We start from the raw sequence: 12,510 nt of genomic DNA on the forward strand, positions 1-12,510 counted from the left end.
CTGCTATAATCAGGGTGGCTGGCACTTGGCTTTTGCCAACATAGCTGACATGTGAATTGCCATGTTCTTTGCATTGCTTTTCCAACTCTCCATGAGCTTTAGAATCACATATCTTCTCTGCTAATATTTAAACATTCTTTTTTTAGACCTCAAGGTACCTCTGTGTTGCCATTTTGTTCTGTGAAAAAAGAAATGTACCTAAAGAGAGAATACACATTCACCATCTCCAATTAATAGCAGGGGTTCGCTTTAGGGAAACTGTCACCTAAAACTGATAAATTAGATGTACACCACTGTGCCTTTGATATCAGCTCAGTCCCCAGAAAATCCTATAAATAAAAGCTCCCATAAGACCCATGGCTTTGCAAAAACCCTTTCCCCTGGCAGCCATGTCACGGATTCCCACGCCCTTGTCTGTGTACTATACCCCTCTTTCTCGCTTTGGAAATAGACATTCCTTTAGAATAAAACCTCCCTTTGTTTTTGCTAGTGTTCCGCTGGTCTTTTACAAAAATATGTCTCATTTTCCTCTTAAAGTCATTTTTCCTTTCCTACTTTTAGTTATTGACCCTCAGTAATGTTTGAATTCTTGTAATGCACTTTTCAAGAATGGAGACAGAGCAAAATATAGTTGTAATGTTTTTATATTGTATAAAACAAAAAATGCCAGGGTATATAGATTATGAAGCCTATTTTGATGTTTTCTTAGAAATTAACTCTAATGAATATTACCCAATTTAACATAAACTTGAGATTATACATTTCATCAAAAAAGACTTGTATAGAGCTACTTCTATCACTGCATGCAGGGAGAAATCCACATTGCAAAGAAGCCCCAAAGCCCTTTGTGTGGCAACACCATTGAGCTATGAACCCTCTTTGCACTGGCCCACTTCCTCTCTTGGAATTGTATCCCTTCTTACTAGATTCTCTTGCTTCGCTTGCCATTGTCTATGTGTCTGTCCAGTTCTCTTTTCCATGACAGAAGAATCTGGAGCCAATACCAAGGTACCCACTAGGCCCCAATATCAGTACTATAAGAGAAAAACCATCTTGTTTGTTTACATAGATGAAAGTTACCCAGGTTTAGAGATGCAGTCCAGTAGGATGTATGTGAAGATGGGAACTAAGTTTACCCATGAGTCAAAAGCATGTACCTATTTTAAGGATGCTATAGCTAGAACCAGATCTCAGGGCCCTCACATAAAACCCAAGCAAGGCCAGCTATTTCCTCCCCTATTCCTTCTCTACCAAAACCTTGTAGTTTGGTAAGCAAAGAATCTACTTTAGCACTATAACACTGCTCCCCAATAATGTAAACATAAAGCTGATCATCCTTAAGTGTCCCCATTTTTCTGAATTCCTGCAAGTTAAGGTGCCATTAGCATTAGAACTAAAGCCATTTGAAGTACCAAAACTGTCATTATTTCCCAAATAGTCCTCCTTCAGTGAATTCCTGTTTCTACAAAGGCTCCCCTGTCTCTAAAACCCCCGATGGGCTGAGAATCTTAATCAGTTTCTGTTCTGCTGGGAGAGTATCTTCACCTCCTCTGATTTTACCCTGAAATTAGTTCCTCCCACTGTGGCTTGGGTTTATTCTACATATCTATGGAAGGTGTCAGAGTTTATGTGTGTCTTCCTGCATGATCCGATAGCATTCCTTCTGACCTAGGCATAAAGTTATTTGGGAAACTTGATACCATAGTGTATACTGAGGAGCATCCCTTATATATCCACAAAATTCAGTTAGTTTCTTAGTTTCTTTCAAGCCAGAGGGAACAAGTATCCCCTTATCCTGGCATCTGTAGAATTATGTACTCATAATAATTCTATATTAGAAACAGGAAATTTTAAAGATTGGGAGAAAGACAAACTAATCTACAAATACACATAATGGAGGAGCCATATTAAAAGAAATCCAACTGATAACAAACCTAAATTTAAACAAATGTTTTGTAAGAGGACACCCAAACATAACAATCAACTCAGAATAAAGCAAAGGACTTGTCAGTCAAAAGCAGGATGTTGGCCTCAGAAAAGATTTCACCAATCTCCCCTTGAAGAGGAATCATGTGCTGGGGTCAGGGACATAGACAGTTCACACTGATGCATGGCAGCAATCCAGATGACTCAGCTGGCAAAAGTGAGATGCTCTCAGAGGGTCCATGTAGGCACCCAAACTGTTGATATAAAATAATGTGCCTGCTCTAATAGAAATGAGAAGACAATTTCTTCTAAGCCAATTATGAATGACCATGGCCAAAAAACACATATTTGAGTCACCCTGAATGACATAGTCCACCATGGAAGAAGTTACATCAACTTCTGAGGTCACTTAACTAAACAAAATAATAAGTAAATGCATTTCCCAAATACCTTAATGGGGGCATTAGGGAGGCAGGCTGTTTAACAACACAAGCTTTTTGATGTGATCTTGGCATTCTTAGCTTTGGTGTTGGTGGAGGCTAGGGCTCTTATGAGATTATTCCCAGAGAGTGTCTCTAATACTCACAAGAATGTTAAGATCAATGCAAAGTTAAGGAGAATAGTTATTAAAGGGACCAAGATGGACCCAGATCATTTTGTCTCTCATCTTAGAGCATCCCAAATCTCTGCACGCTCCCAAAGCTCTAGTCATCTGAGATCGAGTAGTCAGCCAGATCTCTAACATACAGGCAGCTTCCTCAGACCACTCCAGTTCAATGATGGCGACAGCATCAGGCTCACTACAATTGGACTGGTTGTACTGATGGATCCCAAAGGTTGGGGTTGCAATACTATCTTAGATCTGAACTTAACCTGGATTCTAGAACCTCCCCTGTGTCTAGAATCGATTTCACTGAAAACATCCTCCTCTCCTTTGGGTGGATTGAGAGCAAAGCAGTACAGGAATGTTTTGTTTTGTTTTGTTTGTTTCTGTGCAGCACATAGCAGTCTTTGGGGAAAGGAGAAAAGCTCCTCCTGAAGAATTAAATACAGTATAAGATGATGTTTTGGGCCCTGGACGTTTTCTTACCAAACTAGAAGCCCATGCCAGAGAAACAGGAGATAGCTTGCTTGAGTTTCACTGTGGGGGTCATCCTGAGATCTAATTCTAGAGAGTGAAATCAGATGTGAAGAAGGTACATTTTGAAAACTGACCTGACTTAGGCAATTCTGACTGGTTTCTCTATTGAAACCCCAGTCTCTCCAGATGAATGATACTAACTTCAAGAGAATACAGCTGTTGCTTTCTCATCCCAGCCTAGCATTTTTAATGAAAGCACCTCAACTGAGGGAGGCAACTTCCTGGAAAGGTTATCTCTGAACCTGGTTCCATAAAATATTATGGTTGTTCCCACAGGAGAGAAGTGTTCCTATACATCTTTTCATCTGAGAGATGGTGTGCTGGTTAATTTTAATTGTTGAGTGAACACAATCTAGGATCATCTGGGAAGAGAATCTCAATGCATGGTTGTCTGTGTCAAGTTGGCCAATTCATTTTGATTATGTTAATTGAGGTGGAATGATCTGCCCACTGTGGGAGACATTATTCCCTAGGCAAGGGATCCCAAACTCTATGAGGGTGGAAAAAATGAGTTGAGCATGAGAATATCTGGACTCACTGTTCCGTGTTCCTAATTCTGGATGCCATGTGACCAGCTGTGCTAAGCTCCTAAACTGTGCCTTCCCCACAGTGATAACCTGAACTCTTTCTTCCTCCGTTCCCTCGTCAGGGGATTTTATCAGAGCAACAGAGATGGAATGAAGACAGATGGTAAACGCCCTCCCTCTCACTGTCTCGTTCCCTCCCGTTCCCACAGGTCCTTCGTCATCCAGCAAATCCCGAGTAGCAATCTGTTCATGGTGGTGGTGGACAGCAGCTGCCTCTGTGAGTCTGTAGCTCCTATCACCATGGCGCCCATTGAAATCAGGTATATCCTTTCTTATGTGGGTCCAGCCGCTGAGCTGCAACTGGTAAAGGGGAAACAGCAGTAGGGACACGTGAGGGATGTGTCAAGGAGGGAAGGGTTACATCCTTTCCCTGTGTGTGGAGAAAAGGGCTGAAGCTACTTTAGCACCAAGTTTTGACCCCTGAAATTGCAAGTGAGAGAAGCAATGGTCGGAACCACGCCTTAACTACAGTCAACATAATGAATCCCTGAAGTGCGAGCGGTTAAAGGCTCAGAAGATCAGGCGGCGTCCGGAATCCTGCCATGGCTTCCACCCTGAGGCAAGTCTGAGAACCGTTTCAATTTTCTTTTCACATCAGATTCACGAGGAGTACCTCACAATGACCAAGAACAGCTGAAAACTTGACTCCTGAGAAAAGAATTCCTTTCAGAAAACTAAAAAAAAAAAGGAATACATGACAGCTAATAGACCTGGGTATTCAGCCCATCTCCACCAAGTAATCTCTTTTTTTGGTGTCCATATATATTTTAAAATCTTTTTCTGGCTTTCTATGTGTTATGATTTTTATGATGCACAAGGTGACTCTGACCATCATGATTTATTTATTTTAAATGGAAGATAAAGTTATTTCCGTTGGTTATTTCAGATAGCTTTTTATTTACAAGAAATCCACTTAAAGAAAAGCAGCAAACCTAGCCTTCACCTCCATCAGTGGCAACTATCTGGTACTAAGTGACAGCCAGGGTTTGACACTTCAATATGATACTGTTTTCTACAAAGCTGTTGGCCTGCATCCATTGCTCTCCCGGGAGGTGTGTGAGCAGCAGGTTAGACACACCTGCATCCGCACCCCTCAATTGTCACACCCATGGTGGTGAGTGTAGAATTAAGACCACTCCTGACAAAGGTGAGTTTGCATACATTCTACAGTAGTGGAGGTGACAACATTTTAAAACAAGAAAAGTAAGTTCATAAATGAACTCTACTTCTTCTCCTACCCAAAGTAGAAAGCTGGCCTGGACCCATAACTATAGAGAAATTGGACACCTACTGTTGAAAATGTCACCTCAGCTTTCTTCGTGTCTGTGTACCTCCAAATAACACATCATTTTGATGTAGTAGGCTATCCAGTTCTTAAGGTGTTAAAAGTCAGTATACTACCTATAATAAGTACTGTCAGTATTTTGACTATAATAAATTAGTTTATTAAGAATATTTGCATCTATAGTCAAAAGGGAAATCAAAAGCAACATGTTGTATATATTATATATATGCTGAAAAAAACCTTTTTAGTATTTCAGTGGTAGCCAAATGTCACTATGAAAATATAAACAGTTTTAATCAAAACCAGGGAATAAGCTGGATGTGGTAGCTTCACCTATAACCCAACACCTGGGAGGCCAAGGTAGGAAGAGAACAAGTTCAAGGCCAGACTTAAGTACAAAGTAAGACCCTATCTCCAAATGAACAGCTATCAAGAATTGTATACTTGGACAACTGAGTGATTAAAGTAAAAGTTACTAGAGTTAACACGAAAAGCTTCTTTGGTAACTGGATACAAGATAAACATAAAATCCTGTAGTTTCTCTTTTTCTAGAATACTGAAATTGGGGTCAGTAAACCTAGAAAGTAATTTTATAAAGAAACAGTCAATTCAAAAAAAGAATATACGGATTAGTCTTACATGGTGAAGTAGTAGTCTTATGAATATTCTATGAATTGGTGAGATGCTTTATTGTCTAAGACTAGAAGCTGTGGAACTAAAACAGACCCATTCCAATAGCTCGGCCTACCTAGGAAAATGTAACAAAGTCAGTAGCAATGTTCAAGATGAATCAAATGATGTTTATAACTAGTAACAGGTCAAGGTTATTAAAGTAATACAAGTGAAGAGACATCTAGGTCTAGTTCAGAGGCACAGCAGTCTCAAGCAAGCTTTGCAGCCTTCTTCTTGGGGACCTTCCCGTAGCCAGAGGCACAGGTAAATGGCACTGGATGGGAGAGACCTGCATTTAGCAGCTTTTGGCAAAGTAAAGAACATAATAAGAAAATAGCCAAACAGAGTAGGAGAATAATAGAGTTGGCAACATTTCTAGATACATTTAAGAGAAAGGAACACCTAAAATTATTTTTCTGAAACAGGGTCTCTCTCCCCCAAATAAAGAAAAAGACAATTTGAGAAAAAGTTTCTGAGCTGTGTCCCTCAGCTCTGGTCCTTCATTCCCTTTCTAACTAGAAACTGTTGGGTTTTTATAAGATCACAGAGGACACCTGCACTGATAGCCCTTTGCTACATCAGTGGTTCTCAAACTGTGGGTTGAAACTCCCTCAATAAACCTGTCTCCAAAATATTTACATGATGATTCATGATAATAGCAAAATTACAGTTATGAAGTAGCAATGAAAATAATTTTGTGGTTGGGTGTCACCACAACGTGAAGAACTGTATTAAAAGGTTGCAGCATTAGGAAGGGTGAGAACCACTATTCTACATAATTTTCAAAGCAGGCCTGGGAGATGTGGCTCAGTGGTTAAGAGCACATACTGCTCTTGCTGAGGACCCAAGTTTGGTTCCCGGCACCTACTTTAAGTGGCTCACAATTGCTTGTGACTCCAGTTGATATGATGCCCTCTTCTGGACTCTACAGGTACAGCACTCAGAGAGTCACGCCCCCTGACACAAACATACTTAAAAACAAATAAATCTTTAGAAAAATAAAATAATTTTCAAAGAGTAATTCAGATAGTATGTGCATTAACAACCACAGTCAGATATTTGGACCTCTAACTTGGTGGGATTTAGACAAACCCATATCCTTCCATCACTGAGTCAGAAGATTCTAGAATTCTCATCCACATGGGAATTGCAAAGCTTAATGTCCTGGAACCCAGTTCTGCTCTAATCAGTCCCTGCTTTCCCCACAGGAGAATGCAAGGGAGTGTGGGGGTGCATCGAGTCTCCAGGCCCAGCTGGCCCTGCTGCTGCTCCCCCTGATTTTGAGTCTCTTCTCGAGGTGACACTGACTACTGAGATGTTCTTTTGGCATGCTATCAATCATGGATAAACTGTGAACCCAAATATGGTGCGACATAGAAGACATAAGCATAGGCCAGCCATCAGCATCTCCTGATTTTAAACTGTGCGTGATAGAAACTCTTACAGATACACTGACAAAAAGTTCTCTTTTTACTTTGCCAGTCATGCAAATGTGAGTTTGCCACCTGATCACCCTTCATCAGAAATGGGGCTGTACTGGGTAGGCAGTGTCCCTTCTGCTTGGAAACCATGGAAACCAATTTAAAACTGTGTACTTTTTAAATAAAGTATATTAAAATCATAATCACCTTGTTTGAAATGTATCATTTTATGAGCTGAGAACACAGTCTAAAAAAGAAAAAAAAATTCACGGTTGGAAAACGTCACCTATTCCAGGAACCAGTAAGGATGCTGTTGGCAGAGGATGTGTGCCCTCCAAGCAGACTCTAGACAAATAGTTAACTATTGTTTAGATGTTCCATTCAAGTCCTGAAAATATTTACAGAAGTAAATCAAACTATCGTCGACATTGTGGAGATTTCATTACATAGAACCTGGGTTTGTTGAATCCAACTTCAACAGAGGTCAGACTTTGGAGGAGAACACAAGTTCTCTTAATAGTCAAGCACTAACTATTTAAGGGTAGAAATAAAGAAGTCATAAATCCCAGAAAATTCTTCTGAAAAGGCTTGGAGGAAATAAAGAATGACCATGAAAGACTCTGAAGCTTCTTTCTTCAGCATTTGGCTTCTGGCTTTGCCTGTAAATAAGAGGTGAAACCAGATCTTCGATATTACAGGACATGAGACTACCCAGACCCATAACCATTCCTGAAATGCTGGCTCCCGAACCGAAAACCAGATCCACTGGATCATGGTAACCAAATAAGGTGGAATAATTTCCTTGCCTGGGTAAAAATGCCCTGCTCTATGGGATGGCTATCTCAAAGCCATCTAGAGGCCACTTAAACTTTCAAAACACAACAAAAAATCCCAGTGTACGCTCACCTCTTTCTAAAATAGTTCCATGGTTGATGGGAATAACAACACCACATCAATATGTTCCTTAAAGTGACTATGCTTCCAGCTCTGGTCTCACTATAATAGTGCTTTCACCTGCAAAAAGGCAGTCACCATGGAGTCATAGAATGGTAGCCATCCACATTGTTCACTTCTATGCACTGATAAATGAATAAATGCACTTGTCACTCATATAAATAAAAACGCATTACACTTAACACTAGGCAGTGGTGATGTACCTTTTAACAAAACTAGTACCATATGACCCATGACACTCCATTATTATTCTATGGAACTGGCAAAAAGAAGCCAATTGCATCACAGTGTACAAATTTAGTACTGATGGTATGGAATACATGTGTATAAATACACTCCTGATACAGCTCTAAGTAGCAGAATGGAATTACTCTTCACTGTGACATAAAGGTAACAGAGTTGAGTCACACTGTGCCTTGTGGCATTGTGGGTCATCACAGTCCTGTGAATGGCCCAGGATGCCCTTCCTGTTGTCTGCTCCAAAGGCATTGCCAAGCAAGTGGGCATTATGTTTACCCAATTTTCCAGTAAATAACTTTCTCCAACCCACCATGTCCCAAGGACAACTCTCCATCCATTTTTATCACAAGTGTTCTTACCACTGACTATACCATGCCTATTAATGCTGTGTCCCTAGCCCATAATTCTGTGGATTTCAGAACCTCTTCCCTCCATATACCAGATGGGACTGTCCCTTAACTCAAGTCCTGGGTGAGGCTGTGAGTGTTGTTCAGGCCCTTGTCACAAGGCCTGGCTCATACTGCATCCTTGTGTCCTCGCAATCCAGAAACTTCATTCTCAATGCACTCAGCCAAAGCAACGTTTCTAAGCAGATGCCCAGTTACATGTACTTGTCCAATGTGACTTCAGTGACCTAGAGGAATCCTGTACTCCTCCACAGTCATTTAAGCATTCTCTGTCTGAGAATCACTTAGTATCACTCATGAGTGTTGACTACCGAGGGAGAGAACCCAGGCATTTGCAACTTTTAAAACTCTAGAGGATGCTACTTGAAGCCATATTGGAGAACCACTGATCCATAGCCCTGCAAAGTCTCAGCTCTGGGCTTTGCCTGCCTTCCTAAAGCCACCATGTACCACTCTGTCCCAGACCTATTGCATCCCACTGCTCTGCCTCCTTGATGCTGGTGTGGTCCTTGCTCAGGGTCATTATACCCTCTATTCATTCAGGGCTAGAAGGCTCAGATCCTCATCTTCACATGACTGTTCCATCTCTCCTTGAGCTCCACTTAAATATCCTTCCCCAGAGACACCCCAGGAAATAATAGGTCTCCCCATGCAGCCTAAAGTCTGATTGTATTTGTCCTTTACATCAGTATCTGGAAGTTTTCCTCATTCCTGCTGAATTGTGGGGTTCTGCTGATATAATGATCTTATCTACGGGTCCTAGAACACTACATAGTAAAAATAAAACTGCTACCAACTGTGGCAAACCTAGTCAGTGATGTTCCCTGAAGCCAGACTCTGCCATACTGAGGCTATTGAAAATAGTTAAGACTCCTGTGGTTCTCACGGCAGACCAAAGCAGATTAAGCTTACTGTCGCCATCTGACAGACAGAGAAATGGAGGCACTAGAGGAAGATTATGTTGGGGTTCATGTGGCTGGGATTTGAAGCCAGGCCATTGGCCAGCTTTGTAATCGCACATTGTAGGTCACTAGATAGGAAACCTTCCAATAAAGTGCAAGGCAGTGGAAAAAAGCTGATGTTTTTAAGTGCTCTTGGAAAAATGCAGTATGATAATCAAGGGATTTCCTTAATGGTGGCTCACAAAGCCCCAGTCAGTCCTTCCTTGCTCTCCCTCCTCCTCTGACCTCTTCCTGGTCCCCTTTCCTTGCACTTAAGCAGAATGTCTTCCGTGTTCCTCAAATACGCAGTGCAGGTTGAAGCTCGGCCAGGGCCCTTGCTGTTACCATTCTGTGTCCACGGCAGCATTTCACTCCAGATACCTGTGCACGTCACTCCCTCACCCATGTCTAGCCTAACCTTTGTAGGTGGACTTCCCTGACCTCCATTGTATAAAGGTATTTTACCTTTCCTGTTTGATTTTTCCCCATGACAGTCATTTGGGGATCACTCTCCCCCGTTTGTCTCCCCTAAGAGAATACAGGCAGAGAAAGTTCAGCGGGAATGTTGTCTGGCTGCACTCTCAGTTTAGAGAAGAATGTTAACATAGGAGCAGACCCTCAGTCAAACCAGGGAATCGGCAAGCTGTCAGGGCAGGAGGAGGCATCCCTGTGGCTTGAGCTGTGGGACAGTGTTGCCACAGCTGCAGAAGGTAGGGAATTGAGCGTAGACGCCAACTCTGTGCAGATAACAGGTGTAAGGCTGGAGATATATACGACCTGACCAAGTCCGATAGGCTGTGGTGGACAAAGCCAGACGCTGAAGCCAGAAGAATAGATCCAAGAGCTTGTGTTCCATTCACATTCGCCACCAGGGCAGCTCCGGCCATGTTACTCTCTTCTCACCATTTGTTGTCAAGACTCTGGCAAGCACACCTCCACTCAGACAAATACTCTAACTGTGCTATCTTACTGGCGCCAGCATCAGGCTCCCATACAGTGTTTTCACAGAGAGATCTGTGTTGCTGCTGCTCCACAATGTGACACATCAACACTGCTCTCATGGGCCTCAGAAACAAGAAGATTACCATACTTTGTGTAATTTTCCTGACAACCACTTTGCCAGAGCCCTAGACCTGAGAGAACAATGTATCTACCATGCTAAGGCCACCTGTGATCTAAGCAGTGACAGTAGTAGTGTGAATCCAGACCACACCAGTCTCTCCTGAGCATGGCCTCAGCGTGGCTGGCATTGTTTCCCAAAAGTAGAACCATGAGCTGCATCACAGTTAATTCATCATTACACAGGTAAACCTTGAAAATCACTATACGTGGGAGTACTCCAGGATCTTTCCTATCTTTAAGGCCAGCAGGAATTCCTCCACCACTCTGCATGAAATCGTTTCCATCAAGTATTAACCATTCACTGATGGACTGATTGCACCACAGGGCTAAATAGAGTAATAAAATGATATGCTAATTAACCACACATACTTAAATCTCAATATTTATAATTTACAGATTTACATAGTATGATTATGTAGTATGGTGCCAACATTCAAAACTGTTAATCCCATTATTAGTCTTAGTTGTAGTGGATAAGAGTACATAAAATGGGTATGTTACAAGCAGATACTGTGCATAGGGTGTGATAGAGTGTGTCTGGTGTGCTATGCTGACATCTACATTGTTTCTGTTCTGCCAAGAATGTTACAATACCCCACTGTAATATATTGTTAAAGTCTCAAGGTAAATAGCAACATGTATTGCATTTTATTTCTATAATTCTAGAAACAGCAGTGGTAAGATAAACTGCTCCTTCTGAAATGGTTAGATGCAATTTTATTAGATGGATAAATGCTACAATTACTTATATCAATTTATTACTAGGCAATGTATACTAAAATAGAACATATATTCTTTTCCTTAACTCATCAAAGTAACACCAAATCACTCATCCACGCTTCTAGCATAATGTTCATTCTCATTAATATTATTTTTAATTTAGCATTGCTGTGCTACATTATGTCACAGTTAACATGCAATTCTAACATCAAAGTTGAAGGAATGTGATACATATTCCATATTCAAAGTTAGATGGCTGGGCTTGAGTCACAGGTCCACGACTTGCTCCTTGTGTAATGTGTCCATGCACCTAATAGTTTTCAGCTTCAACTTTCTCATTTTCATGGTGGAGTTCATGACAAGCATCTCCCAGTGCTGCTCTGCCTTAAAGGACACAGTCATTCTTCATCGGGCAAGAATATGCTACTTGCACAGGATGGATGGCACAGCGAACTCAGTAATTAGAGGGCACTGATGTAATTACTTTGTTATTATGTTAATACCTCATATTCAATCCTCAATACCCTAATAGACACATCAAACTACTTAGATAAAATATAACTCTTTAATATGCTATCAAGTGTGTGTGTGTGTGTGTGTGTGTGTGTGTGTGTGTGTATGTGTGTGTGTGTGTATATGTGTGTGCGTATGTGGGCACAATCCTGTGGCAGCTAGAAGCCACTCTTAAATGTTTTCCTAGATAATTCTCCACCTTATTTTTATTTTCTTTATTAGTGTGCATATGCACATATATATGTCATATATGTGATGATATGTGTATATGCATGGGCACTCTCATGCCATGGTGATCATGTATAGGTCAGAGGACAACTGTCAGGATTTTGTTCTCTCATTTCACTGTCAGTCCTGGGGCTAGAACTCAGATCTCCAGGCTTGAGCGGCAAGCACTTTCCCCTGAGAAGACCATTCACTAGCACATCCATCTTACGTTTGGAGACTCTCACTGAATTTGGAGCTCATTTATTGGCCTGGGCTGGCTGGCCACTGAGTTCAACAGTCTACTTGTCTCCACCCACTAAATGCCGAGGTGACAGATGCACACTACTCCACCCAGTTTTTACAAGGTGCTGAGG

The 12,510-nt window shown here is 41.4% G+C and overlaps 1 protein-coding gene across 2 annotated transcripts in view; it reads left to right on the forward strand.

Moving 5' to 3' along the window:
- Cacna2d3 (calcium voltage-gated channel auxiliary subunit alpha2delta 3) overlaps positions 1–7,235 on the forward strand; it is an 844,638-nt gene extending 837,403 nt beyond the window's left edge. For both annotated transcript variants that reach the window (XM_052733778.1, XM_052733779.1), the window contains 3 exons: positions 3,804–3,916; positions 4,131–4,213; positions 6,820–7,235. In XM_052733778.1, coding sequence (XP_052589738.1) covers positions 3,804–3,916; positions 4,131–4,213; positions 6,820–6,912 — 289 coding nt within the window. In that variant the 3' untranslated portion in view covers positions 6,913–7,235. The remainder of the gene's footprint in view (positions 1–3,803; positions 3,917–4,130; positions 4,214–6,819) is intronic.
- Positions 7,236–12,510: the final 5,275 nt, after the last annotated feature.

This window comes from Peromyscus californicus, unplaced genomic scaffold, assembly GCF_007827085.1.
Source record: "Peromyscus californicus insignis strain IS unplaced genomic scaffold, ASM782708v3 Scaffold_12__1_contigs__length_115047231, whole genome shotgun sequence".
Classification (NCBI taxonomy): domain Eukaryota; kingdom Metazoa; phylum Chordata; class Mammalia; order Rodentia; family Cricetidae; genus Peromyscus; species Peromyscus californicus.